The sequence below is a fragment of the Delphinapterus leucas genome, chromosome 4 (assembly GCF_059928025.1).
Source record: "Delphinapterus leucas isolate spDelLeu-1000000601 "Yukka" chromosome 4, BTC_Dleu_Yukka2, whole genome shotgun sequence".
NCBI lineage: Eukaryota > Metazoa > Chordata > Mammalia > Artiodactyla > Monodontidae > Delphinapterus > Delphinapterus leucas.
The window spans coordinates 136,649,013-136,676,978 of NC_143132.1; the positions used below are offsets into that span (position 1 = coordinate 136,649,013).

General features: G+C 39.6%; 1 protein-coding gene across 1 annotated transcript; it reads right to left on the minus strand.

The window, feature by feature from the left end:
* On the minus strand, positions 1-27,955 carry ACP3 (acid phosphatase 3). The gene is given in 8 exon segments (XM_022582471.2): positions 1-134; positions 11,000-11,166; positions 14,648-14,751; positions 16,690-16,772; positions 21,508-21,582; positions 21,585-21,639; positions 22,966-23,058; positions 25,675-27,955. Coding segments are annotated over 8 exon segments (1,014 nt in total). The 5' UTR covers positions 25,978-27,955.
* Positions 27,956-27,966: the final 11 nt, after the last annotated feature.

Below are 27,966 nucleotides of genomic sequence, written 5' to 3' on the forward strand. Positions count from 1 at the left end.
TTATTCAGCCATCTGTTCAGATGTTTCCACAGAGTCTCTCTGTCAGCAGGGCCTGTGGCGGATGAGGATAAACAGCAGCACGATTAGGACACCAGACACCAGGCAAAAGACAATGGCAAGGATGATCCTTACAACTGTGAGAAAATACGAAGAACATTATTGTAAAATAATGGATTAGGAAAACATGAAGATAATAAAATTAACTGATTAGGAAAATATGAAGATCACATATCAGTGCTGATTTCTGCTTTCATGTAAAATTTCAGTGCCATTTCTGAAACAGCCATGAAATCAGCACAGTGTGGTGAAAAGAGCACTGGACTAAGAAATAGGAAATGACCTAGGTTCCAGTTCCAGCATGACTTTTGACCTTTGGGCCTCAGCTCTTCCACTATAAAGTAAAGGTAATTGACTGAAGTATTTCTAAGGTCCTCTTTCAGCAATAACTTCATGCATTTTTCTACAGTTAAAATTATTGGGCCTCCCTGGTGGCTCAGTGGTTAGGAATCCGCCTGCCAATGCAGGGGACATGGGTTCGAGCCCTGGTCCGGGAAGATCCCACATGCCACAGAGCAACAAAGCCCGTGTGCCACAACTACTGAGTCTGCATTCTAGAGCCCGTGAGCCACAACTACTGAGCCTATGTGCCACAACTACTGAAGCCCACGTGCCTAGAGCCCGTGCTCTGCAACAAGAGAAGCCACCACAATGAGAAACTTTTGCGTGGTAATGAAGAGTAGTGCCCGATCACCGCAACTAGAGAAAGCCCATGTGCAGCAACAAAGACCTGATGCAGACAAAAATAAATAAATAAATTTATTTTTAAAAAGTATCAATTGTTCATGGTGTCAGGGTCAAAGGGAATTCTGAATACTGCCATCGTTAATTGGGTCTAAAATAAATGGAATATCAATACTCTTTGAATTTAATTTTCAGTAAATATCTTTTAGAGAAGAAACCTGAGCGCATGTTGACTATGGTAAGAATTTTTAGGATAACTGTGTATTATTGCTATTTTGTACCTTTATTTACACATATCCCTTTGATAGCTGACCAGTCATGAAGCAGATCTATGGGGTTGTTTTTTATGAGATGCTATTCATTATTTCATCTGGAAAGATACTTCTCCCACCCAACACACACCCTAGTCCACTATAGTATATACACCATAAATATCAGCTTGCACTATCTCTAAATGTATGTCTGATTTTCATTGTAAAAATATGGGATTGCTAGTTGGTTTAGGCAATAGGAGAGGAAACATATTTCTGATCCTGGCAGCCCTGTCTACAGAACCCTACTGCTCCATGGAACACAGTTGAAAATCACATATTTAGCCTAACCTTATCATTGTAGAGATGAAAAAAATGAGAAGCAGAGAGACTAGATAATTTGGCTAAGATTAAGCAGATAATTGCATTTGGGTTGAAATACATGGGGTCTTATAAGTCTCATGAGTTTAAAACCATCTATTCACTAATGACTGCCAAATTTAAATCTTCCCCAAACTCAAGGCTCAGATATCCAACTGTTTATTCGACTCATTCCCTGGGACATCTAATAGGCACTTCAATCTCAACAAGTCCAAAACTGAGCTCCTAGACCCCTTGCTCCCCACCACCCTCCCCTGCCAAATCTGTTCTTCCCACAGCCTCCCCCATCTCAGTTGATGGAAACTTCCTACTTCTAGAATCTCAGCCCCCAAATCTTGGAGTCTCCCTTGATTCCTCCCTTTCTCTCACATCCTATACCTAATCTCTCAGGAAATCCTGTTGGTTCTACCAAAAACTATATCCAGAAACCAATGATTCAGCCACCAGTCTGGTTTGAACCACCATCATTTTTTTTTTTTGATGTGGACCATTTTTAAAGTCTTTATTGAATTTGTTACAATACTGCTTCTGTTTTATGTTTTGGTTTTTTGGTCACAAGTCATGGGGGATCTTAGCTCCCCGACCTGGGATTGAACCCACACCCCCTGCATTGGAAGGTACAGCCTTAACCACTGGACCACCAGGGAAATTCCCAACCACCATCATCTTTTTATGGGATCAGTACCATGCCCTCCTACTTGTTCCTAGCCTCTATCCTTTCTCCCTACAATCTATTTTCAACACAGTAGCCAAATGGCTTCAAGTCAAATCATGCCACTCCTCTACTTAAAACAAAGTCTGCAATGAATGCTCATCTCACTCAGAATGAAAGCCAAAATCCTGATAACAGTTTACGAGGCTCTATATCATCTTGCCTTATTAACCTCTTGGATTTCCTCTCCTACACTCTTCCTTCACTTACTCTCTTTTGGCAACACAGGCCTTCTTGTTCCTCAAACACGCCAGGCATTCTCCCCCTTACCACCTTTGCTATAGTTGTTACCATTGCCTAGATGCTCTTCTCACAAATCCCTGCACCAGGTAACTCCATCACCTTCCTTGCTCAAATCTTATCTTCTCAACCTATATGTCCTCTCCCTGCACCTATCCCCACTTAACACTTGTGATCCTCACCTTCCAAAATATTTATTATGTTTATTATTTATTATCCATCTCTCCTTCCCTCTAACAGAATGTATGCTTCATGAAGGGAGGAACATTTGTCTTTTTTGTTCATGAACATACCCCAAGCACTTAGAACAGTACCTCACACATAGCAGGAACTCAGTAAATATTTGTGGAAAGAATTAATGATCTAGAACTCATAGGTTCTCAATTCTTAGTTCAGTGTTTTTCTCATGATGTCAGGATGCCTCTTGGTACCGTGAGAAGGTGAATATTAATCAAATTAGATCTTGGTGGAACAGTGCCATTAGCACCGCAGATGGAGTTAATGTAAAGTTGGAGGGAAATAAACAGAATTGAGGAAGAAAGGAAAGGACTAAATTAAAATGAGGGAAGAAGGCAAGAGACTAATGATTCTTTAAAATTAATGGCCATGGCTGACTTTCTGTATTTGGAAATTTATTTTCAATTTTTTTTGGTCTATGTTGTAATATGCTTTCCGAATCTTTTTTCTTCCTTTTTTCCTTCCTAGATATGCAGTGAGCACACACCATATGGCAGGCCAGCTGTGTGTTGGGTTCTGGGGTTTCATGATCCTTGCTCGTGAGGAGATAAATATCTAATGTGAGAACCAGATAGATAATTATGAGGTGATGTGATAAATAGTAAAGTAGAGGTGTAAAAGATATGCCATTGGAACAGAGAGAAAGTTGAAATGAACAAAAAGTGTTCTATTTGGAAGAGAGTTTGGAAAGTCTTCTGAGAAAATGATAAGATTTGAGCTGGCCTTTGACGTAAATAAACTTTTGTCATGAGACAGAATGAATTGCACAAGAGTGTCTTTGGGCAATAATGAGCAATTGCCTGTGCCTGGAATATAGGTTGTGGCGAGGTGAGACCAGATATGTAGGTTGAGGCTCAGGCTTTAGAAGGTCTGGTTTATCATGGGGCAAATGGAAATCATCAGCAATTATTACACATGGAAGTGACATGGCCCAGCAAAACTGGAAAAAGAAAAGATGGTGGAGATATTCTTGGCCTGATAGCTATTAAAATGCCTTTGACAAGATACTGAGGGCTCAGCACTGGAAGTGTGGCCCTGAGAATGCAGATGAGGGAATTCAAGAGATACTGCTAAAGTATAATTGAAAGGCTTTGCCATGGACTAAATATACTGGTAAAGGAGAGGTTGTGGTCAAGGCCAACCCATAGGTTCCAGGTTGGGTGAATGAGAAGATGATTAAGCTGTGAAGTGAGATTGGAAGCACATTAGAAAGGATCCATTTGGAGTAGAGGAGATAATAAAATTTGTTTCAAATGTAGGATTGAGATGGGTTATTATCCTGGTAGAGATGATCAGTAGACAGCTGGAAAAAAACAGGTCTAGAATTCTATATATAGATATGAAAATAAGGATTAGAGAAGTAGAAGATAGAGTCCTGGGTAATACTGATGCATGGTGACTGGAATAAGAAAACAAGGGACACCATCATTTAGGGGGTTGATAGAAGTTACCAATCCAACAGAAACTCAAAAAAATTCTGAGAACAAAGAGAAGACTCAGAAGAGGTTTTTTCTCTCTTTCCTTCTCCTTCATGCTTATTTTTAAAAATTATATGCTCCCTTGTACTGTAAAAGATTTTGTGAGTTTGTTAGAGGAATGTCCTGGAATCTGAGAAAAGAGAGTGATTAATTGTATCTTATTTCAAAGAGGTCTAATGTGGGTAATGACTGACAAGATGTCCTACTACATGGGGACACATGAAAGCTGCTGAAGGCAGTGTGAATTGGTACTACTTTTTGGAAAACTATTTTGGCAATATGTGTCAAAAGCCTCTTCCTGGTGCCATTAATCCCCAAGTCCAGTCTACTCTACTTTTCTCTCTTTGAATATTTTTGCTTTTCTCCTTCACTTTTACCAATTTTTTTGATTATTTCAACAGCTTCCCAACTGTTCTTCTCCCACCCACTTTTGTTCAATCCATTCTCCCCACTGGACCCAAAGAGGTCTGTCTAAAACAAGAGGCCAGTCACATCATCTGTCCGCTGCCTAAAATCTTTTAATGACCAGAACTACTCAACTTGACCTACGAGACACTTAATGCCTGCCTCTCTAGCATCTTTGCACTCTCACTAGAGATACTTTTTCCAGTACCTAAAATGCCCCATGCTGTCTTTAGCCTCTTGGCCTTTATGTATTTTCCCTGTTTGTCTATAACATTCTCCTCTCTCCTCATTTCCACTCACCTAGTTAATTCCTTGTCTCCTTCAGATTTGTGTTTAAACATCTCCCACTTTGAAAAGACTTTTCTGACCCCTTAGAATTAGGCTAGTTGCCTCTGCTATATGTTTTTATAGTTACCTGTGTGTTCTTCATTATAGTACTCATTATGCTGGATTGTTTGAGCTTGTCAAATTCTCTATCTCTCTGTCCTCCTTGCCTGCCTCCCCACATCTGTAACAAAGTCTACAAGTCACATAGGGAGATTTTGCTGGTCTTGCTGCTGTTTCCTTATCAAACTTAATGCCTGGAGAGTGTTATAGGCTTGAATCTCGACACTACCACTCATGGTTCTTTTGTGACGTTCAGTCTTCTTCCCTATAAAATGGGGATGTGTGATTTTGACAGGAAAAGGGAAAGAGGCCACTGAATTAGGCATGGATGACTTTCAAAAGGGAAGTTTCAAAAAAGAGATGAAGGAAGGGCGAATATGATTTTACAGAATAGTTCAGGAGTGAGAAGGAGAGGAGGAAATAGAGTTGGAGAATGTAAAGTTTTAGTTTGAGAAAATCGGGATTGACGAGAATGAGACGGAGCAGGCACTTGAAGGTGCTCTTGATAAGAGACTTGAATATTTTCTTAGCAGAGGGGACATAGCCAGAGAAGAGGAAGAAAATGAAGCTAACTAGGAGATTCATCGAGGTCCAAGGAGACTGTAGAGATGGGATCATATGCCTGAGGAGAGGAATTAAGTTATTCAAGGAGGAGCATGTTTTCCTGAGGGACAGCAGGAAAGACAGGTGAAAGCTACTGAGATATTTTGAGGCAGTGACAGGAGAACTGAAAGAGTTTTCAGTGGATTATTTTGATTTTCTCAGGACACCTCATGAGAATTAAAGAAAAGATGGAATTAGAAGTTTGGGAAAATCAACAAGACCTTCCTGTAGAAAACAGGGAAAGAGTCCAGTAAGGGTGAATACATTTATCATGCTGTGTTGAAAGATCCAGCTGAGGTTGGACTAGAAATGTCCACATTCATAGTTTGAAATGGTGATAGTTGGTTTCATTCAGCTCCACTCAGCAGATCAGAACGCAGAAGCTGTGTGGTTGATTTGATCTAGGGGTGGGTATCAGTGAAGCAGTCAGGGTATGGGGAAGGCCATTATTATGACTGTCAGAATTGCCTAGGTTGAGGACAGGAGTGGGGGTGATGAGTGAGTTGGGGTTTACCAAAGCAAGTTACCAATGTCACTAATGAATGATGAGACATCTCCTGGGAAATTCATGATAATAACAAGGATGTGAAAAAGGTATAGTAATCAGATGGTCTCATCTCTGAGGAAGTAGGGGTACTGGAAGGGATATTATTGAACAGGGGCTTTAAATAGAAATGGGAGAACAGGAGAATGCCAAAGTGACTATGCTGGAAACAGAGGCCAAAGACACAGACACAGTGGTATAACTATACAGATATATAGTCAATGAGTGGGTCTTTACAGTACAGTTACATTCAAGGCTCATTCATAGCTTCTCTCCCCCATTTATTGAACAACTGACATCCAGGCTTCTGACATCCGGGCCCAGCCATGAGGAAATCAGGCTAGGTATGGAGGGTGGAACATTTGTTCAATTAGCAAATATTGATTAAAGGCACCAGGTTCTCAGCATTGCCTACTGGCTGAAGATTCAAGGAGGAAAAAAGTATGGATCCTGCCTGTAAGAAGCTCATGGTTAAATCTTGGGCATGTGTTTATGTGCTATAGATTCTCAGCTTTACAAAGATTATGAGGGGAAACTGGAACCTCCTAAGAGTAAATCTCTTTCCTACCAAATAACTGGAGTTGGAGATTGAGGTAGGGTTGGGAGAATGCAAGTGAAGAAAGTCTGACTATGTTAGTAAAATTTTGGAATTAAAGAAGCATTTTCTAAAACAAGAATTTTATTATTTTCAAGTAACATAGTATGAAACTTAGACTTATGAATTTCCCAGCAAAGCCTCTGGTTAATTTAATTGATATGAGAATGAAGTTAATTGGGCCTACCAGCACTAGGTGAAAACACTGCTCATAGGTATAAGGAGAATTTCATGGATGGAAATACCCTAAGGAGTAGGGTGGTCAGGCATTCTGTATATACAGGATATGTCCTGTTAATGGTTTTGCACTGCTTCCTCTACTGGCTTTCTCAGGCACTGTTAGTGTCTCAAATTCAGCTTTTTTTCAATAAATTATAAAAATTCAGCAGTTAGAGCTATTTATCTGGGCATCCTGTACTTTTATTTGCTATATTTGGTGGCCCTACTAAAGAGTCATTCAACCCCTACCACCTTCCATTCTTCAGCCTGCTCTGTAGAGTCTCTGCCAAGGCAAGTGAGCATCCACCCCAATGGACATATCTGGTCCCAGGGATTTCCCAGCATTGAACACAATCTGTCTTCCTGAAATGTTTACCTGCTACCTCTCACATCACTCTTTGAGACCATATAGAACAAATCGAATCCTTTTTTCCTTAAAGAAGTTCAAATATTGAATTCACTTTGTTGGAGACCACTTTGTGTTACAAATTTCCTATGAACTAAAACCAGTGGTGTGCTGGTAAACTGGATTTAAAAAAAAAACCCAAAACAAAACTCTAATTTGTGGCATATGCTGTTTTCTGTGGTGAAAATACTCCTATATGACATCATGACCAATTTCAAACTGCCAAAGTGAAGTCATTGATCTCAGAGTTGGGAAGTGATACATACTTTCTACACTTGAGATCTGTATGAACTAGATCCAGCACACCAATCCCTAAGTTTTCTTTTTATTAATATATTCTTCTGCTTAATTATATTTCACTCTACTTGGACATTGGATTGTTGATGTTGGTCTTTTGAGGAAAAGAATTCTACAAACATACTACAGGTAGATTTGATAAGAAGAGGTGACAGATGGCTGTGGAGAATGAAGGAGAGAGTGATAACCAGATAACTCCCAGGTTACTGGGTATTGCTACTAATCGAGATAGAAAGAGTAGGTTCAGGGAGGAAAGGTAACTAATTTATACCATCATGAGCAAATATTTATTGAGCACTAATCCATGCCAGGCACAGGCACTTCTGGGTGCTGAGAACCAATACAAGAGAGAATACCACAAATAAAAATCCTTGCTCCTGTGGAGATGACATTTTATCTCATTAAAATTGGCCCCTTGAAGGAAACCTGTGGAAATCTCTTTGGATCCTGAATCTTCTGCCAAGTAACTCCCCTATCCTTTCCAACTTCAAGCCACTAGTACATTTGATAAAGGCCTTTTGAGCACCTTGTACCACACCATTAGAAGAAACCTCCTTCCAAATTGATTCCATATGCTGTCAACCCTTGTAGGAAGCCTTCCCTGACGCTTCTTGCTTCCTCCTTCCCTCCAAATCCAGGTAACTCTATTCCCATAGCAACCCCTGGAGTCATTAGACATACCTTGTAATATGTATCTCTTTACTTCCCCACTACATTGTAAATTTCCAGAGGTTGCTTTCTTAGCCAGTTCCATCTTAAATAGATGAAGCAGAGCCATCCATCAGCTTAGCCTTTATCTGAAGTAGCAAAGTCCAAACTAAATATACTTTTAATTTAGAACATTCATTTAAACCAAAGTAATTTTACTTTACATTAATATTTTCCCTCTTGTTACATTAAAATAAAACCCCAAATAAAAATATAGCCCCTAAAATCTGTCCTTCAGGAATTTAATTCTAAGTACATACACACACATTTTTTTAAAAAGCATTATAAAAGTAGTGCTTTTGAACTTCCTAAAATGACTTTATTCATTATTTTTCATTTGGCTTACATGCATGGAGGAGAAATGATAATTAAATGATGGCCCCAAGGCCAAATATTTACTTGGAAAAGAAAGAACACAAACACATCAATTGATGTCGCATGTCAGTCATCCCATGACCAACTAGGAGAGAGAATGGCTTTGCTCTAGACTCTGGCATCCAGTAGAAATCATCTCTAGAAACTGTTTCATCTTTATTCCTGCTGGTAATGTAGCATGGTGTTCTCTAGGCAAGTTGCATCTGCACATGGCAAATCTACAGGACTCTAAAGGGGGTTATTTGAATATGATTTCTTCGTTTATAGTGAGTGGCTTCAGTAGGACCTGTGAGTTTGCTTAGGTTTTCTGAAGATACCAGAATGGAAGCCTTATACATTCCTTTTGTCCTCAGAACAGATATCACACCCACACTTTCAACATTCCAATAAGTTTTTTTATTTTAATATTTTATTTCTTTTTTTAAAACATCTTTATTGGAGTATAATTGCTTTACAATGGTGTGTTAGTTTCTGCTTTATAACAAGGTGAATCAGTTATACATATATACATGTTCCCATATCTCGTCCCTCTTGCGTCTCCCTCTCTCCCACCCTCTATATACCACCCCTCTAGGTGGTCACAAAGCACCGAGCTGATCTCCCTGTGCTATGTGGTTGCTTCCCACTAGCCATTCTGACTGGTGTGAGATGATATCTCATTGTAGTTTTGATTTGCATTTCTCTAATGATTAATGATGTTGAGCATTCTTTCACGTGTTTGTTGGCCATGTGTATATCTTCTTTGGAGAAATGTCTATTTAGGTCTTCTGCCCATTTTTGGATTGGGTTGTTTGTTTTTTTGTTATTGAGCTGCATGAGCTGCTTGTAAATTTTGGAGATTAATCTTTTGTCAGTTTCTTCATTTGCAAATATTTTCTCCCATTCTGAGGGTTGTACTTTGGTCTTATTTATGGTTTCTTTCACTGTGCAAAAGCTTTTAAGTTTCATTAGGTCCCATTTGTTTAGTTTTGTTTTTATTTCCATTTCTCTAGGAGGTGAGTCAAAAAGGATCTTGCTGTGATTTATGTCATAGAGTGTTCTGCCTATGTTTTCCTCTAATAGTTTGATAGTTTTTGGCCTTACATTTAGGCCTTTAATCAATTTTGAGCTTACTTTTGTGTATGGTGTTAGGGAGTGTTCTAATTTCATACTTTTACATGTACCTGTACAGTTTTCCCAGCACCACTTACTGAAGAGGCTATCTTTTCTCCACTATATATTCTTGCTTCCTTTATCAAAGATAAGGTTACCATATGTGCGTGGGTTTATCTCTGGGCTTTCTATACTGTTCCATTGATCTATATTTCTGTTTTTGTGCCAGTACCATACTGTCTTGTTTACTGGAGCTTTGTAGTATAGTCTGAAGTCAGGGAGCCTGATTCTTCCAGCTCCATTTTTCGTTCTCAAGATTGCTTTGGCTATTCGGGGTCTTTTGTGTTTCCATAGAAATTGTGAAATCTTTTGTTTTAGTTCTGTGAAAAATGCCAGTGGTAGTTTGATAGGGATTGCATTGAATCTGTAGATTGCTTTGGGTAGTAGAGTCATTTTCACAATGTTGATTCTTCCAATCCAAGAACATGGTATATCTCTCCATCTATTTGTATCATCTTTAATTTCTTTCATCAGTGCCTTATAATTTTCTGCATACAGGTCTTTTGTGTCCTTAGGTAGGTTTATTCCTAAATATTCAATAAGTTTTTCCTGGGAGATAGAACATTCTTACATTTCTTTTTTAAAAATTTATTTATTTTATTAATTTATTTTTGTCTGCCTTGGGTTTTCATTGCTGTGCGCGGGCTTCCTCTAGTTGCGGAGAGCCGGGGCTAATCTTCATTATGGTGTGTGGGCTTCTCATTGCTGTGGCTTCTCCCGTTGTGGAGCATGGGCTCTAAGCAAGTGGGCTTCAGTAGTTGTGGCACGTGGGCTCAGTAGTTGTGGCACGTGGGCTGTAGAGCGCAGGTTCAGTAGCTGTGGTGCATGGGCTTAGTTGCTCAGTAGCACGTGGGATCTTCCTGGGCCAGGGCCTGAACCCATGTCCCCTGCATTGGCAGGTGGACTCCCAACCACTGCACCACCAGGGAAGCCCCCATTCTTACATTTCTAATTTTGTTCCAGTTTGATACGTGTTCCTTGAATTGCAATTCTTTGATCCCAAGTAAATGTTTTCTGCTTCATTACTGCCTCCTGGGTTTATGTAGGTTGACAAGGTTTATGGCAAGTAGGGGCAGGGCCAGATAAAGAGGTAGGAGTTGCCTGAACTTGAGGTCTCTGAAACATACAATTATTGCCCCAAACCTATTTCCCCCAAAGATGGGGTTGAAGCCAGTTTATATGCTCAAAGCACCAACCGTCTGGAGAAAGGGTATTCTGCCCTCTCTGCAGAGCTCTGTGTGCACCCTAATCCATAGCGTCCTCAGTACCTTCATGGTTGCTCATGGCACACTCTGTGGACCAGTCTTGGGGGATCACAGGGGCAACCAGCTCAGCAAACTTTGTCAGAGGGCAGCTGGGGGTGCAGCCAGGCAGCGTGAGGGGATGTGGTTCATGCTGCGTCTCATTCCGATAGTACATCTCTATGAAGTACTCCCTGGTGGAGGAAGGTAGAGGAACAGGAGGAAAGACCTCTGTTAGTTCTGTGTTGTTGGACTGCCATTGAATTTCTTTCTACTTAGCCTGTACCATGTCAGCTGAAGGACTAGTGGAAGAATTTATGGGAATGAGTACATATTAGCCAATTTAGCTGTGGGAAGAGGGGGACTGGGGCAGGTGGGCCAGATTGGGAGGGTGGAAATGGGAGGCCTGGTTTGTTAGATGACCAGGGGCATGCGAGGCAGGGACTGGGATGCTTAGTCAGAGAAGGAGCTGAGGGGCAATGGTTGGGGGAGTTGGGGGTGATTTGGTGAACCTTCAAGTAAGAAGTGGGGCGCAGGTGGGTTGTTGGGTTTTCTTTCTCCTATTCTCTCTCTTTCATGCTTCACATTTGCTCTTTCCTTTTCTTTTTCCTCTCTCAATATTTCTTTCAGTCTTCCCCCTGAATGAATGTATCTTCCCTCTCCTTAACCAGGCCAGAAACATGGAACTGAATAATATATAACATATGTGCTTGAATATACAGCAAGACTTATAAAAATGATACCTCAGAAGGAGGGGGTGGGTGTGTATTCGAGTCCTTACATTTGCTCGTGTTGAGGAGGGCTCTCTCACCACTTTATTTTTTAAAAAAAATACACTGTTTAGGGAAGGACCACTGGCCCAAACCAACCTTGTAAAGCTAGTACAAGCTGCCTATGGAAGTCATTTGCCAAAGAGACAGGAGAGAAATTCAAGTACAGTAACCTCACAACTGCAACTTTTGGATGTTGTTATAAACAAGCCTTTCAAATAAATCACTTTAAGAAACCATATAAACAGTAGTAACCACAAATATTCATTTATATGTTTCTAAAAACTTCCCTAATATTATATGAATGAGCACTTATATCTTGGAATAACTTTTTCAGTGGCAGTATCCTTTATATCATGATAATATGGCAAAGATGACTAATAGTCCATCAAAATTCATGATTCTCTTTACATAGAATAAAGTTACAGCTGAGAAGTGAGTACACTTCCCAGACTCCCTTGCAGTCAGGAGGCACCAAGTGACTAATTTTAGCTAGTATCGTAGAATGTAAGTAGAAGTGACATATGCCCCTTCAGGGCTGAGGTGCTTGCTAAGCAGATTGTCTTCTCCACCCTCTCATTCTTTCCTACAAGCTCTCTGCAGGTGAGCACAGCACTCTTGAAGACTGTAGGTCCAAAAGATGGAATCCTGGGTCCCCAAATCACCATGTGTGAATCACACCATGGATGAGTCACTTCCTATTGGCCAGGAACATCTGCATTGGACTGTTAGATGAACGAGAAAGAAATCTCCATTGAGTTAAGCTTCTGAGATTTGAGGTTCATCTGTACAGCAGCCAAAATTACCCTTATTAATTAATATATTTGGAAAACATTTTTAGGGGACTCAAAATTGGCTCCAGTGGTAAAGACACAAGTAAAGGTGCATACAAAGAGTTTGAATAAAAGTGTTTCATAAAATATGAAAGTGAGAAGCACTATTTAACTTAGTGAATTATTTTATATAGTATATGATTTTAAGTTTATGTACGTAACCAAAAATGGAATAGTTTTAGAATATATTTAGCTATCTTATCTACAAACTTAAAAGTTTGTATGTTTAAGGTGGATAAAAATCTAAAAATTCTCTTTTTCTCTATTTTCTCATAGGGATAAAGTGGGATCACCTTACACGGAGGATCCCCTAATTTGCTGGTATATACATATGCCTATATTTGTTAACTTGGGTTCTCCTTGTTCCTAATCTATAAGCAAGCAAGTTTAACTTTTGATACTCCTCTGGAGTGTTAAAAAAAATCTTAATATAACAACAAACTTGACTTCTGCCTGTGAGTGACAGTTGGTTACTTTTTTTTCTGTTGTTCAGTGTCTCTTAGTTGAAAAATACCCCACACTTAATTCATAATATGGATTTATTCAAGGTGGTGAGAGAACGATTCAGTGGGACAAAATGCTGCAGTGACCTAAATAAAAGCAGGCTCAGGACTACCGGGTACAGAAATCAGAGAGGAGGGAGGCTCGAGGAAAGTGGGTAGTTTCTTTTGTCTTATCCCAAAGAGACAGAGCCTACTCCTAGAGCTGATCCTGGAATTTTCACTGGATTTATTGACTCTGTGCCTGAAGCCAGTATTGACAGAGCACTTGTCCACAGTCTTCTCATTCCCATTTTCAGCTCTGTTTGGATTTTCTCCATGTTATGGGATTTGTCTCTCCATTCTGACTCTAGATATTTGAGAGCAGAACTTGCTAAGACCACATTTCAGTTCTATTTCATTGTGCTTGGCACCCAGTTAGAGGTTCAACAAAGGATGAACTTACCTCTCCCTAACTGTGCAGAACTCACTTTCTTTGTAAGCAGTGAAGATCTTGGTAGAGAATAGGCCTCTGTGTTGCTATTTTCCTACTCTACAAATTCAGGTGGCCAGAAACCTATAGCCAGGACTATAATTTGCAAAAAGAAATGCAGGGTGCCTTGTTTAAAAATTATTAAGAATTTCAGAATGGTGACACTGGGTCATTAAACCAAGCACGGGCTCTTCTGAGCTCAGGGCCCTGTGTAATTGCAGTCAAGATCGTCCTGACTGCGGCTATGGTGAATGCCGTAAGGGGAGAGCAAAATGCACCTCCCCAGCTAACCCTGAAACAAAAATTTGGGGTCCCTGCCCTAACTTAGCCCCTGCCTTGTTCTTATTCCATCAATAATATTCAAGAGGTCTCTTCATCCCAACGAGAATGCCGGTGTCACAGCAGGTACAAATTTTTGGTATGACCTTGGCTATAGTGACCAACTCTTCCTGGTTTGCCCAGGGGTTTCCTGGTTTTAACAATGAAACTTACATGTTCTGGGAACCTCTCCAGTTCTGGGTATACTAGGACACTTGGTCTCTCTAAACTTGGCCTTTCTAGTGGGCTTGAGCCAAGCCTTGGTCAGCTGGGGAGGGCCACACCAGATTGCAAAGTGGTGAACACTGAGCAGAGGTTGTACTTTAAGAATCCTACCTGATGGATATGTATTGCCAGAAGCTGCATGGATATGTTTGACATCTTTAATTGAAAGAACATTATTTATAACCATCAACAAACTTAATTTTTCTCTTGGCATCTTTTACCAGCCTGTGTTTTCCAAGAGAACAGTGTAATGTCCTCATCCTTCTTAGAATACCTTAATCTTTTTTAAAAAATGTAATTTCTGTCACTTAGGGTGGTTCTTTCAAATTTTTCGTCTACTGTGTCTGTACATTATTTCCCAATAAAAGTCGTCATGAAAACAAAGAAAATGGAAGTCATGACTAAGCAAAGTGTTACTCACCACCATTCTTCCCTCTGAATATAAAACCAAACCAACCAGACAGACAAAACAAATCTTAAGTCAGTAACAACAATAATGATAACAAAACCTAGGGTCCACTGATATTAATTTTGAAAAACACCTCTTAGACACTTACCCCTTCTCAAAGTACAATTCCGTCAAGTGGCAAGACGCATGGGGAGGAAGGATTCCGTTGTAAACATCTAGCGCCATCTGTAGGGCACTCACAGTAGTGTCATGCTACAGAGATTTGAAACAAACATTTTTGATCTTTATCTCTGGTTCAAATTTACAGTCAACAGACGTGTATCAAGCATTTGTAGAGCACCATGATGGTTTCTGATTCAATTAAATTATCCATACCTCCAATGACTTAAGAAGTAGAGAGGTAAAGGACAAATTTTGATTGTGCATCTACTGGGTGCTAGGCAGTGAGATTTACATACATATAATTATTTCCTTTCAAAAGATGAAGAAACTGAAACCCAAAGGAATTAAGTTACTTGGGTGGAATTCCCTGGCTTTCCAGTGGTTAGGACTGTGCACTTTCACTGCTGAGGGCCCGGGTTCAATCCCTGGTAGGGGAACTAAGATCCCACAAACCTCATGGCATGTCCAAAAAAAAAGAAAAAAAAAAAGAAATTTAGTAACTGGCTTTATGTCATATATCTCCAAAGTGACAGAAAGTAAAATCCGAGCCAAGTCTTCTGATTTTGTCCTATGCCTTCCCCAGTAGAACATCTCTCTCTTTTAGCCTGTTTCATTGATTTTCATTAAATTTTAAAATAATTTGGCATACATTAATGCTAGATTATATATTTTTTACAGATTAGCATCATCTGTGATTTTAAAGTTGGGGAAGAATATATGAAGTTACAAATGTTTAGACAGAATAAAATGTAAGGAAGTAGAGTGTGTAGCTTAAAAAGAATTGTCAAAGGTTTATCTCGGAATAGCTGGAAGGCATAGGAGACTGGTTTTCAGCCCCAGTTTTGCCACCTATTAGTTATCTAATCTTAAGAAATCCTCAATTTTCATATCTACAAAATGGGCATAACATTTGGTTGCCTAAACTCTATGGCAAAATATACATACTCAAAGGGATTAGAACTGATTTACTAGAGAAAAAGAAAAAAAAGGAGTGACAGATTTATGACTTGCCAAAAGTCACACAAGTTAGAACTGGAAACCAGATTAGAAACTAGAAACACTGACAGAATCAATTAATTTCAGGCCTGCCTTTATCAAAGAAGCACTGCATTCTGTTCCCTCCGTGAGCTCGTTCTCTAGTCTATACCATTTAGAACCCCAGATGATAGACTCCCTGTATCCTTAATAATCTCTTCCATCTTCTTGCAGAATGAAACCATGGCTTTCTCCAGCCAGACCACATCTGAGAAATCCTCTGTCCTGCAGAAGTGGATGGGAGACCGACTTAGCCCTCCATGTCCTGTTTCCCTGCTCATCCCAGACTCAAGGGACACCCATTTCAGTGCATAGTACATCTCTAGACTTCTCCCCCAACAATGCCTCTTTCCCTGGCTCCTGCTCCGAGATGGATGCCTTCTCCAAGATCTCTCTCTCTTTCCTTTCTATACCCAACTGTAGCTCTGACTTCAAGTTGTAGCTTTCCTTCCCTTTCCTTCTTATATCCCCTTTACTATCTGAAGTTTCCTCTTGGATGCAGCTGGCATTTCAAACCCAATTGCCTAATGGTACATTCACCTGACCCATGACCACCTCTATTAATGGTTCCACCTTCCTTCCAGTCGTTGAGACTTGAAACATTTACCTTCATCTGTGGCTTACCTTCCAGATAATTGCCCTCCGCCCACATTCCAATTCATCACCAAGTCTGTACACTCAGCTTTCCTTGTAATTCTCCTATCACTTTCCCTCTCCTGTTTCTGTTCTGGTTTTAGTTTGGAACAGAAGTGATGTTTCCCTTCTCTGAGGCACCAAAGCACTGGCTTGTATGACACTGCGATTCTGCTTTGCATGGTATTTATGTGCTTACTTTTCTTCTTGTCAGTATTGAACTGTAAATTCCTTGAGAGCCAGAATTATGTATTTAATTTTAAAGAATTTGAACAGCGAAATGATGATGAAGAAGATGAAGGCCCCTCCTGAAAGAACTCACACACTTGAATAAACAGATGCTGAATGGGAACAAAATACTGCAGAATATATAATGAGTTTTCTGTGGTTCAATGGCTGAGTTGCACTCTTCATGTGATAGAGGATTTCTTTGACCAGGACACCTTAAAGAAGATAGATCAACAATTGAGCTGAACCAAATATGGGCTTATATTTTAGTTCATAAGCTTTTTGCTCATTCATACAGAGATTCTCTCTGCCAGGATTCTTAAGACTTAAGAAGAGAGGGCAAGAACTCATTTTGGTGGAGCATCTGCTGTGTGCTAATAGTATGATTTGTATACATTATTTCACTGAATCCTGACTTCTATCCCCATTCATAAGTGAGGAAGCTGAGGCTCAGAGCCATTAAGTGACTTACTCAGCTGGGGAAGGAGAGCTGGATTGGCATGTTAGGACTTTAGTATACCAGATTTTGTTAAAACTCAAGTTAGGAGGTTGATGAACTTGGAATTTCAGACAGGTTTTTACAGATAGTTGTTAGCCATTGCTCTTGTCCAGGGCAGGTCTGAAATCACAGGGTGGCACGCACCTCTCTGTCTTCATCCCTCTGGCAGCCACACCTGTGAGAGGCCAAGGGAGAAAGCAGCTCTCTGGATGTCTGCAAGGGTGCAGACTGTCTTCTGTGGACCATTGCTCCAGGTTACTCTGGGTGTCACTATTAGGGGGGCAGCCAGCACTTTTAGTTTTCATCTGAGGGCTCCATCTGTCATCAATAGAGGAAAGCTCTTGCCCTTTGCATTTGTTGCTCCTGAGGTGGTAAAAGGCACACAGACACAGCACAGAGTCTCCATCCCATCAGCAGACACTGAGGCTGAGGATACCTCGTGGTGCAGGTGCTGTCCTGAGGACGTGCTGCCCCAGGGGCTTCCACACCATCCACCGAGGACTCCTTGTGTCTCTGTTGGTCATCTCTCTACAGTGCATGTGGTGTCCTCACTTAAGGATGACCAGTTTTCTTTTGTAATGAGCAGGGCATTGATGTTAACAGAAGATTATGATACCAGACTCTGTGGTCCACTCAGCAAATCACGTACTGAGCAGCTACGATGGGTGAATCAGACATGGTCCCTGTCCTCAAAAAGCTCATAAAACAGTGAGAAGAGACTGTCTATTGGTCGTGTACCAATAAGCACAATAAAAGAGGGAGGTGATCTGCTCTTTCCGTGGGTGCTAGGGCTTCCTTGACTAGGAATAGAGGGAACTATAGGCTGCACTTCCCACAGGTCTGCACCTTTCTGCTTCAGGGAAGGTTGCCTTCTGGGAGCCCTTCAGAGCTTAGGCTTGATCTTCGGGCCATGATGGAACTAAACTCTGTGGCCGAGTTTCTGGGAGTCATGACAGCCACCTTCAATCAGCAACTTGTCCCTTGTCAGCAGGTGCCTTTGCAGCAGCTTTCAGTGTTGATGACGGAATAGATCAGCTCTTGGTTCTGGGGTGCTTGTGCAACTTGTCCCAGGAGAAAATAGGGGTAACTATCATAATAATCCACAGGCTCTGGCATGCCAATAGTCATGGTGTTTTTTTGGTTTTTTTGTTTTTTGGGTTTTTTGCGGTATGTGGGCCACTGTTGTGGCCTCTCCCATTGTGGAGCCACAGGCTCCAGACACGCAGGCTCAGCGGCCATGGCTCACGGGCCCAGCTCCTCCGTGGCATGTGGGATCTTCCTGGACCGGGGCACGAACCCGTGTCCCCTGCATCGGCAGGTGGACTCTCAACCACTGCGCCACCAGGGAAGCCCACTAGTCATGTTTTATAGGAGGGGAAACTGAGGCTCAGAGAGGTTCAGCAACTTGTCCAAGATCATACAACTTGTAAGTAGAGGGGCTGAGTTTCACTGAACTCAGTCTGTCCAGCTTCAAAACCTTGGTCTTAATTATTAGGCCTCACTGTAGCTAGCTTCTAAGTTCCCTGGTGCATCATTTATTAAATCTGCATACATTAGACAGAATACTATTGATTTGAAGACATAAACTTCACTTCTCTCACTATTGGGCTATATCAGGAGTTGGCAAACTTGTTCTATAAAGGGCCAGTAGTACATGCTTTAGGCTCCGTGGGCCAGGTGTTCTGTCACAACCATTAATTCTCAAGTGGAAGCACCAAAGCAGCCAAAGATACTACCTAAATGCATGAGTGTGGCTGAGCTTCAACAGCATTTTATTTACAAAAAATAGGCAGCAGCCTGGATTTGGCCTGCAGGCTGTTGCCTGCCGACATCTGATCTATAGCAAGAAACAATTTGCATTAACACAAACAGGACCAGCCATATATCCCTAAATTCGCCTTAGGAATTAGCCTAGAGATTTTCTTGTGTGTATGGGGATGTGTTGTGGGGGAAGGCAATGGGAGCAGGATATTACTGAACAGTGTCACCCTTGAAACCAAGTGATGGAACAGAAGTTTTGGCAAAGGTAAGAAGATGCCAGTCAAAGTCCTGATGTTCCCTTGTGTCTCTGTCTCCCAGACTGTACATGCTTTCTCTGCAGGGTTGGGTTCAGGTGCTTCATAACAAGCGTGTAGTTGACAAATCTCTCTTGCCTTGCCAGATCTGAACAATATGCTGAGCTTGTGTCTTGGCAGAAATCACTAAGGAAACAATTTCCTGGCTTATCAATAGCACTGGGCTTCCTGTAGAAAATGGGACAGGTGTATGCATATGAGTGCCAGTCCTTATAGAGTCCAAGACCCAGAGACCACCTTAGGGAAGGACTCTGATAGACAAATCTAGTTTAGTGAACTCATCAGATGGGGAAACTGAGACCCAGAGAGGGGAAGTGACTTCCTCAAAATGCAATCTCTAGTAGCCAAGGGAAATAAGTAAAGGAAATATGAAGCAAGCTGCTGGGAAAACACCCATCTTATATTCGGATACAGGCCCCTGCATTTATTAACAGATTCTAGTCAACCCCTACCTGGCTTTCCCTGCCCTTTTCTTCACCATCTCTTACATCTAGAGAAGTGCTTCTGAAACTTTATTGTACATGTGAGGTATCTAGGGATTTCATTAAAATGCAGATTCAGATTCAGCTAGTCTGAGGTGGGGCCTAGGATTCTGCATTTCTTTCTAGGGGCTTGGCGATGCTGACGTTGCTGGTCCATGGACTGCATCTTTAGTAGTGAGGGGATGAATTCCTGAGCCCATCATGACTAGGTTGGGGAAATGAAGACTCTTGTCTCTACCATCTGATGCATTTGGCCACCATACTGCTGGTTCCTGCTGGTTCAGGAATGAGATCTGGTGCTTATGTGGCCAATGAGGCCCAACTTTCACCCTCCGCATCCTTTGTTGTTTGGTACGTAAGATTGAGTTGGGTCTTGGGCTCTGTTCCTACACACAGTCTGTGTCCTGCCTGCTAATTTTTCCTAAGACACTAGATTCCATCTATGACTCATATCTGGATGCTCTCCCATCCCCAGGGTCTGGGTCTTGTGGTTCATGCCCTCAGCACGGAGTGAGGACTTGTACATTCTCATCAAGTCTCTCTCTGCACTGTGCAACCAGGGCTCTGTAACAGCAGGTCTGCAACACTATCACATCATTCATGACCACTGCCCTAAATTATTTGTCCCAAGGTACTTTGTTCACCTCATATGAAATTACTCCCAACCATCCTGACTTCATACCTCATTAGCTGTTCTAGTACAGCTTACTTCACTCTTTATATGAGCTTTTGCAGCTATAATTGACTCCTCTCCTGGCTGGTGACTTGAATTCTTTCTCTAGCTCTGCAGCCCTGAGTGAACATCCTCCCAGTCTGGTCCAACCCCCAGGATGCTTTGTCTCTGTATTCTCCTGGGGGTCTGCTGAACTTGTCCAACCTCATGGTGAATAGTGTCCGGCAATTGTTGGAGTCCTAATGTGATTGTACTGTTTTCTTCAAAGTCTCTAGAGTATATGACTCAGAGCATCTCCTGTGACTTAAATTTTCTTCATTGTTATGACAGCCTGACATAATAGATGTCTTTCTCTCCATCTTTAGTTTTAATGTCTACATTAACAACACAGGTTCAGACCTGTCATATCTTCAGGGGTCTTGGCCTGCCACTCAGCTGCCCTCAGAGCCTCAGCATTTATCCCCATCCTGCCTGATCTTGGCTTCTTTCTTCGACCCATCTATCCTGATTACAAGAGCTGGGCTCCTTCATTATGATTAGAGGTCCTGTTCTACAGAGGGCCAAATCCAGCTGAGAAGAGGCATCACTGAGAAGCAAACATCTTTCAACACCAATGGAAAAATTTAAGCTGTGTCATTAGCTTGTCAATTGCAATAGGTATTAATCTACAGGGCATAATTAGCCTGCAAAGTTTACTTTGTATTAACTGTATTAACTGTATTACTGTATTAACTTTAACAGTGGCTACCACCAAGGGTTTTAGGAAAACAGGCCACTTTTGCTATACCTCCCACTTGAAAAATTCACCCTATAGGCCACCAGGCACAATTGATTTTTATGTGCCTCAGATATAAAATCCATGATTCTTTGATCTGGAAAGGATGAAAAGTATCATTTAGCTTTAGCCCAAAGCTTCTGTTTTCCAGATGGGAAAACTAAGGCTCAGAGTGGGTAATATTAATGATCATAAAAACACATAATGTTTGATAGTGTATTATGTATCAGGTACTATTTGTGGTAAGCCTTTGGAATACATACATTCATTTTAATCCTTACTACTAAAGAAGTGGGTATTATTATTGTCCCCAATTTGCAGAATGGAAACTGGTACAGGGGTGATTACGTGTCTAATTCAAGGTCACATAACTTATTAACGGTGGGACCAGGACTCAGACACAGATCACTTAACCACAATGCTTCTCTCATTTTTAAAATACTTACCCCCCTGCAGTCTAGATTTCTCTTTCTGCCTGTGAATTCCATAGAGGGACAGGAGGGACAATTCTGATATTTCTCCAACTTAGTCATGGTGTCCTCTGTGGCCCAGGAGGGTAAAGTGAAATTGTGAACACCCTGTAGCAAAGACAAAGGAAGAAAATGTATATTTTTATTTCTGACTGTCCTCTTTACTGACTTTTTAATCCCCCTTCCCCCCAAAAAGTACTGGGTCCAGCCTTTCTTGGGAGAGAGGGAGATTTCATGAAAGAGGAGATCAAAGTGAAGTAGCCTACAGAAGAATTAAGTGAGAGAGAAGTAAAAAAAAAAAAAAAAAAAAAAAAGTAATGTGGCCACAACTTGGAATAGCTCAGATCAAACTGTAGTAAGGGAAAAAAAAACCCAAGACTTGAACCAGAAAGTGAGTTATTGATTTTATTGAAGACTCTTTTATAAGACTAACAAATCTTCCTTGAAACAGATGCTGATGATAAAGTGAAAATATTGGGAATGTCGCGTGTGCTTGGGTCAATGAACTCTAACATAGAGGGGTGCAAACTGTGTCATTTGCTATCAATATGGAACTATGAAAGTAATTGTCATCCCCAGACACTCACAATGACCTCAAAATCAGAGGTGTATAGGAGTCTTGTGGCTGGTCAGAATTTTGCCCCAAGATTCAGTGAACTGGCTGGGAAAACAGGATTATAGAGTTTTCCTTTTGGCCAGCAGGTGTAGAATGGTGATTGAGAAAAACATCATGAAGCCTGAAAAAATAGTAATTTATCTAGCTAAAAAGGTTATTTCACATGCATTGTATAGCAAAAGAGAAATTCTTTCCTGATAAAGCAATTTTAATAGCCTGGCTTAAAGTTGGCTTGCTTATTTCTACATACAGAAATCAGGTAATTTTTTTTCTTCTTCTTTCTGTACAACAGTATTGCTTTTTTCATTAAAGTCTATTTAATGAAATGGAGCCCAGCGTTCCTGAGTAACTGAAAAATAAGTTAAGTGGTAAGGCACAGAAAAAGCAATTTTGTCTAAAATTTCTTTTTTTTTAAAGATTTTTTTCTTGATGTGAACCAGTTTTAAAGTCTTTATTGAATTTCTTACAATATTGCTTCTGTTTTATGTTTTGGTTTTTTGGCCATGAGTCATGTGGGATCTTACTTCTCCAACCAGGGATAAAACCCACACTTCCTGCATTGGAAGGCAAAGTCTTAACCACTGGACCACCAGGGAAGTCACTGCTAATAATTTTCTAAAGGGTGTATACATAAATCAGAGAGAGAAGAAGTCAGAATTTTCAAGTTAATATAAAGAAGTCTTGACTTATGTTTCAATGTCAAAGGAAGTCTAAATAATACATCTGTATAAAAGCAAAAGAAAATGTATTCATCTGTTTCAAAATACATAAATCATAAAATCAGATGGTAAGTTAATCTTTGATATTTTTTCTTTTACCTCACAAAATAAAGGGTCGTAGACTTTACTCCAAATTCCAAAAAGGTCCTGGTCATGGTATCCTGTAAATTTTGGCAAGATTTCTATAAAATCCTGAAACACACACAGAGGGAAGAAATTTTTACACCAGGGTTTCTCGACTTGGGCATTATTGATATTTGGGCTGGATAATTCTTTGCTGTGGGGCTACCCTGTGCACTGTAGGATGCTCAGCAGCAACCCTGGCCTCTACCAACTAGATGCCACATCATCCCTAGTCCCTCAGTTGCAACAACCCAAAATGTCTCCAGGCATTGACAAAGGGTCCCTGTGAGGCAAACTTGCCCCCATTGAGAACTGCTGTTCTTCACATGAAAGTGCGCCAGTAATACTGGCTAAGTGCACCAAAGATTTTTACAAATGCTAATTGATCATTTCTTATTATTACATTAAAAATGTGGGCACCTGCTGGCTTACTGCCACATGTTCCTGGTTTGTCCTGGAATCAGACTGAAGTGCACTGCATCAAATTCATCTTGGAAGTAGGTGAAGTATAACTCACATGTAAATGAGTGGAAGGTGAGAAGGGAAAGCATGTCTCAGACCAAAGCACCCCAGGAAGACACAACAGAAACTGGGTCTGGTATCTGGCTATAAATGTGGGATTTGGATGGGATGCAAACATTTCTCTAGGTTCTGTATTATTTTTGGATTGTCATTGTAATGAGACCCATTGGTCAGCTGTCTGCATGATGAATTGGTAGCAATTTCTGGGAAGCCTTTGGAAGATACTGTTTGTCTGATGAATAAATTTTCTAGGAAAATATAATTTGCTAATATTAACCCAAATGGATTTCCATAAAATAAACAGAAATAATTATTAAAGAGCCCACAACTTCCCCCAACAAAACAGAACAAAACAAAACAAAAGCTCCATGGCCAGGTAATTTTATTGGGAAATTCTACCAAGCTTTGTGCTATTTTAACTGACCTGGAGCATAATAAAAGAAAGAAAACTTCCAAAAAATTTGTATAAGCATTGATACTGACAAAGAATTACCAGAAAAGAAAACTATTGTCCAAAGTTACTTTGAATATCAGTGTAAAAAGTCTAGGTAAAATATTAACAGATAATTCAATATCATACTAAAAAAAGGGGGGCTTGAATCTAGACATGTAAAGATAGTTCAATAATAGTAAATCTATAAATATAATTAATCTTAGTAATTGATCCAAGAGAAAAATAACTTGATTTTACTAAAAATGTTGAAAAGACCTTTAAAAAAATTAAACACCAATATTGACAAAAACACTCAAGAAAATAGGAAAGATAGCTAATTCCTTAACTTGATAAAAGTATGTCTATTTGGTCCAAAAGCCAGAATGCTTAATAGGGAAATACTTCTAAAATCAGGAGTAAGACAAGGATACCCACTACCAATACTATTATGTAATAATGGACTGTAAGTACTGGCCAGTACAAATAGGCAAAATAAATAAGAGGTATAAATATTGGAAAAGTAGACATAAGCCATGATTTTTTTGCAGATCTTATAAGCCTGGAACAAACTTAACAAAAAATATAAAGACCTATATGAAGAAAACCTTAAAACAATCTTGACGATAAGAACAAATAGGAAAATGTATCATGTTCTTGGAAAGGAAGACTCAACAAATTTGCAACAAAGTTGCAAATTCTCCCTAAGTTAATTTATATATTTAATATAACCCCAACAGAAACACTGAAAAGTTAAATGAAAACATACCCATGAAAACTCAGAAAAAGTAGAGAATGAGGGAGAGAATATGTAATATGCTTTAAATATTAAAGCATATAAAATTTTTAATAATTATAACAGTGTGGTTTTGGCTAATAAAATGAAAGAATAATTAAAAAGAATAAAAATTCTAGAAATAGACCTTATACATATGGGAATTTTAATATGTAACAGCTCAAATTAGTGGGGAAAAGATGAACTACTCAATAAACAGTGATAGAGCAATTAGGTAATATTCTGGAAAAAACTTCAGCAGGATACATACCTCACACCTAACACCAGTATAAACTGTAAATGGGTCCTAAATGTAAAAATGAAGCTATAGTAGAATTATAAGAAAGCATTGCAGACTTCCTTTATAACCAAGGAGTGGCTAAGGCTTTTCTAAATATGACTACAAATATACAAACCATAGATGGCTATATCAACACACTTACAACCATGTGGCAAAAACGCTGTAAACAAGTCAATAGGCAAACAATAAAAAGAGGGCCATTTGTATCCCAGGAAAAAAAAAGTTAAGAGAGAAAGCTCCTAAAACTTTATAAAAAGAAGAAAACCAATAACCCAAAAGAAAAATGGTGAAGGGATATGAACAGAATAGGAAATACAAATGGCTTTTAACTAGACGAAGATACCCAAAGCTCACTCATCGTAAGAGAAAAGTACTACAGCACAGTGTTCTATAATAGTGATGATACTGGTCTTTCTTGTCTCATTCCTGATTTTGGAGGGAATGCTTCTAGTGATACCATCTTTCACTTACAGATTGGCAAATATCCTCATAGTTGTCTACACACTGTTCGGAAGGCTGTGGAGAAACAGGCACTCTTATGTATTTCTGATGGGAGTACAAATTGGTATAACCTGATTGAAGGGTAATTTGATAATATTCAAATTGTCGCAGAATTTCCACTATTTCTGCATACCACTAAATAACACATTTTTTAACCTTATAAGGATGCAGCCTCTTTTGGAATTCCTCTGATTTCAAAGTCTTCCTCTCAAGTTCTTGAAAACGAGAGCAGTTCCTGAAAGGCAGGTATAGCAACTGAGGAAAAAGAGAAATCGTAAATTTTGTATTAGTCAAAAGAACTAAAGAAGCTGCAGCCATTAGGTATAAAGTGACCTGAGTAAAAGATTCAAATGTGTTTTGAGCTGAATGGAATTCTAAAATTGAGGAAAAAGAGATCAATGATCGGCTGGTCTTAAATAGTAGGATATATACCCAGAACTCAAAATCTATCTTTTTCATTTCATGAACTTGCCTAAATAGAACTGTGCTATTGGTAAATATTCACACTTCCCAGTTTTTCCTGGGAAATGATAACAATTATCTTGCTTCCTTCCAGACCTCTTTCATTTCTAGCACTAGATGTACATCTATGTGCATGCGTGCACACACATACACACACACAAACACAAACACAAGTACAGAGAAGTGAATTAGAGGTTCCAGAAAGAATCTTAAGAGATCGATTCACTGAAATACGTTCTTGCAAATTTGCAGACTGTTAAAATAAGGGAACATAATAAACACATAGAAAAATATATTTGAAAACCTATTATGAGGACAAAATAATCATCCAAAAATGAGTTTAAATTTGACAATCTTTTGTAGTTTTAATTATAATCTATAGGCTGGTGACTCCCAAGTTCATTTTGTTGCTCTTACTTTCCATCTGAGCTAGTCCTGTATTTTCAGCCTTTGGTGGATATCACCAGTTGGATGTTCTCTTCATCCTCAAATTTGACATGTACAAACCTGAACTCCACTTCTTCATTTTTAACAATTTCCTTTTTGTAATCTCTCTACTTTTGCCAATGACGAAATTTATCATCCTGCCTTATGTATTGAGGTGCTCCTATGTTTGGTGCATAAATATTTACAATTGTTGTACCTTCTTCTTGGATTGATACCTTGATCGTTATGTAGTGTCCTTCCTTGTCTCCTATAATAGTCTTTGTTTAAAGTTTATTTTGTTTGATATGAGAATTGCTACTCCAGCTTTCTTTTGATTTCCATTTGCATGGCATATCTTTTTCCATCCCCTCACTTTCAGTCCATATGTGTCCCTAGGTCTGAAGTGGGTCTCTTGTACACAGCATATATATGGGTCTTGTTTTTTTTATCCATTCAACCAGTCTGTGTCTTTTGGTGGGAGGATTTAATCCATTTACATTTAAGGTAATTATCAATATGTATGTTCCTATTACGATTTTCTTAATTGTTTTGTGTGTATTATTGTAAGTCTTTTCCTTCTCTTGTGTTTCCTGCCTCGAGAAGTTCCTTGAGCATTTGTTGTAAAGTTGGTTTGGTGGTGCTGAATTCTCTCAGCTTTTGCTTGTCTGTAAAGATTTTAATTTCTCTGTCGAATGTGAATGAGAACCTTGCTGGGTCGAATAATCTTTGTTGTAGGTTTTTCCCTTTCATCACTTTAAATATGTCCTGCCACGCCCACTGGCTTGCAGAGTTTCTGCTGAAAGATCTGTTGTTAACCTTATGGGGATTCTCTTGTATATTATTTGTGGTTTTTCCCTTGCTGCTTTTAATATTTTGATAGTTTGATTAATATGGGTCGTGGCATGTTTCTCCTTGGATTTATCCTGTATGGGACTCTCTGCTCTTCCTGGAGTTGATTAATTCCTTCCTTTCCTATATTGGGGAAGTTTTCAACTATAATCTCTTCAAATATTTTCTCAGTCCCTTCTTTTTCTCTTCTTCTTCTGGGACCCCTATATTTCGAATGTTGGTGCTTTTAATATTGTCCCAGAGGTCTCTGAGACTGTCCTCAATTATTTTCATCTTTTTTCTTTATTCTGCTCTGTTGTAGTTATTTCCACTATTTTATCTTCCAAGTCACTTATCCATTCTTTGGCTTCAGTTATTCTACTATTGATTCCTTCCAGAGAATTTTTTTTTCTATTTTTATTCTTGCTTTTTTTTTTCTTTCCAGAGAATTTTAAATTCATTTGCTGTGTTGTTCATCATTGCTTGCTTTTTTGTTCTTTTAGGTCCTTGTTTAACGTTTCTTGTATTTTCTCCATTCTATTTCTAAGATTTTGGATCATCTTTACTATCATTATTCTGAATTCTTTTTCAGGTAGATTGCCTATTTCCTCTTCATTTGTTTGGTCTGGTGGGTGTTTACCTTGCTCCTTCATGTGCTGTGTGTTTCTCTGTCTTCTCATTTTGCTTATCTTACTGTGTTTGGGGGTCCCTTTTCACAGGATGCCAGTTCAT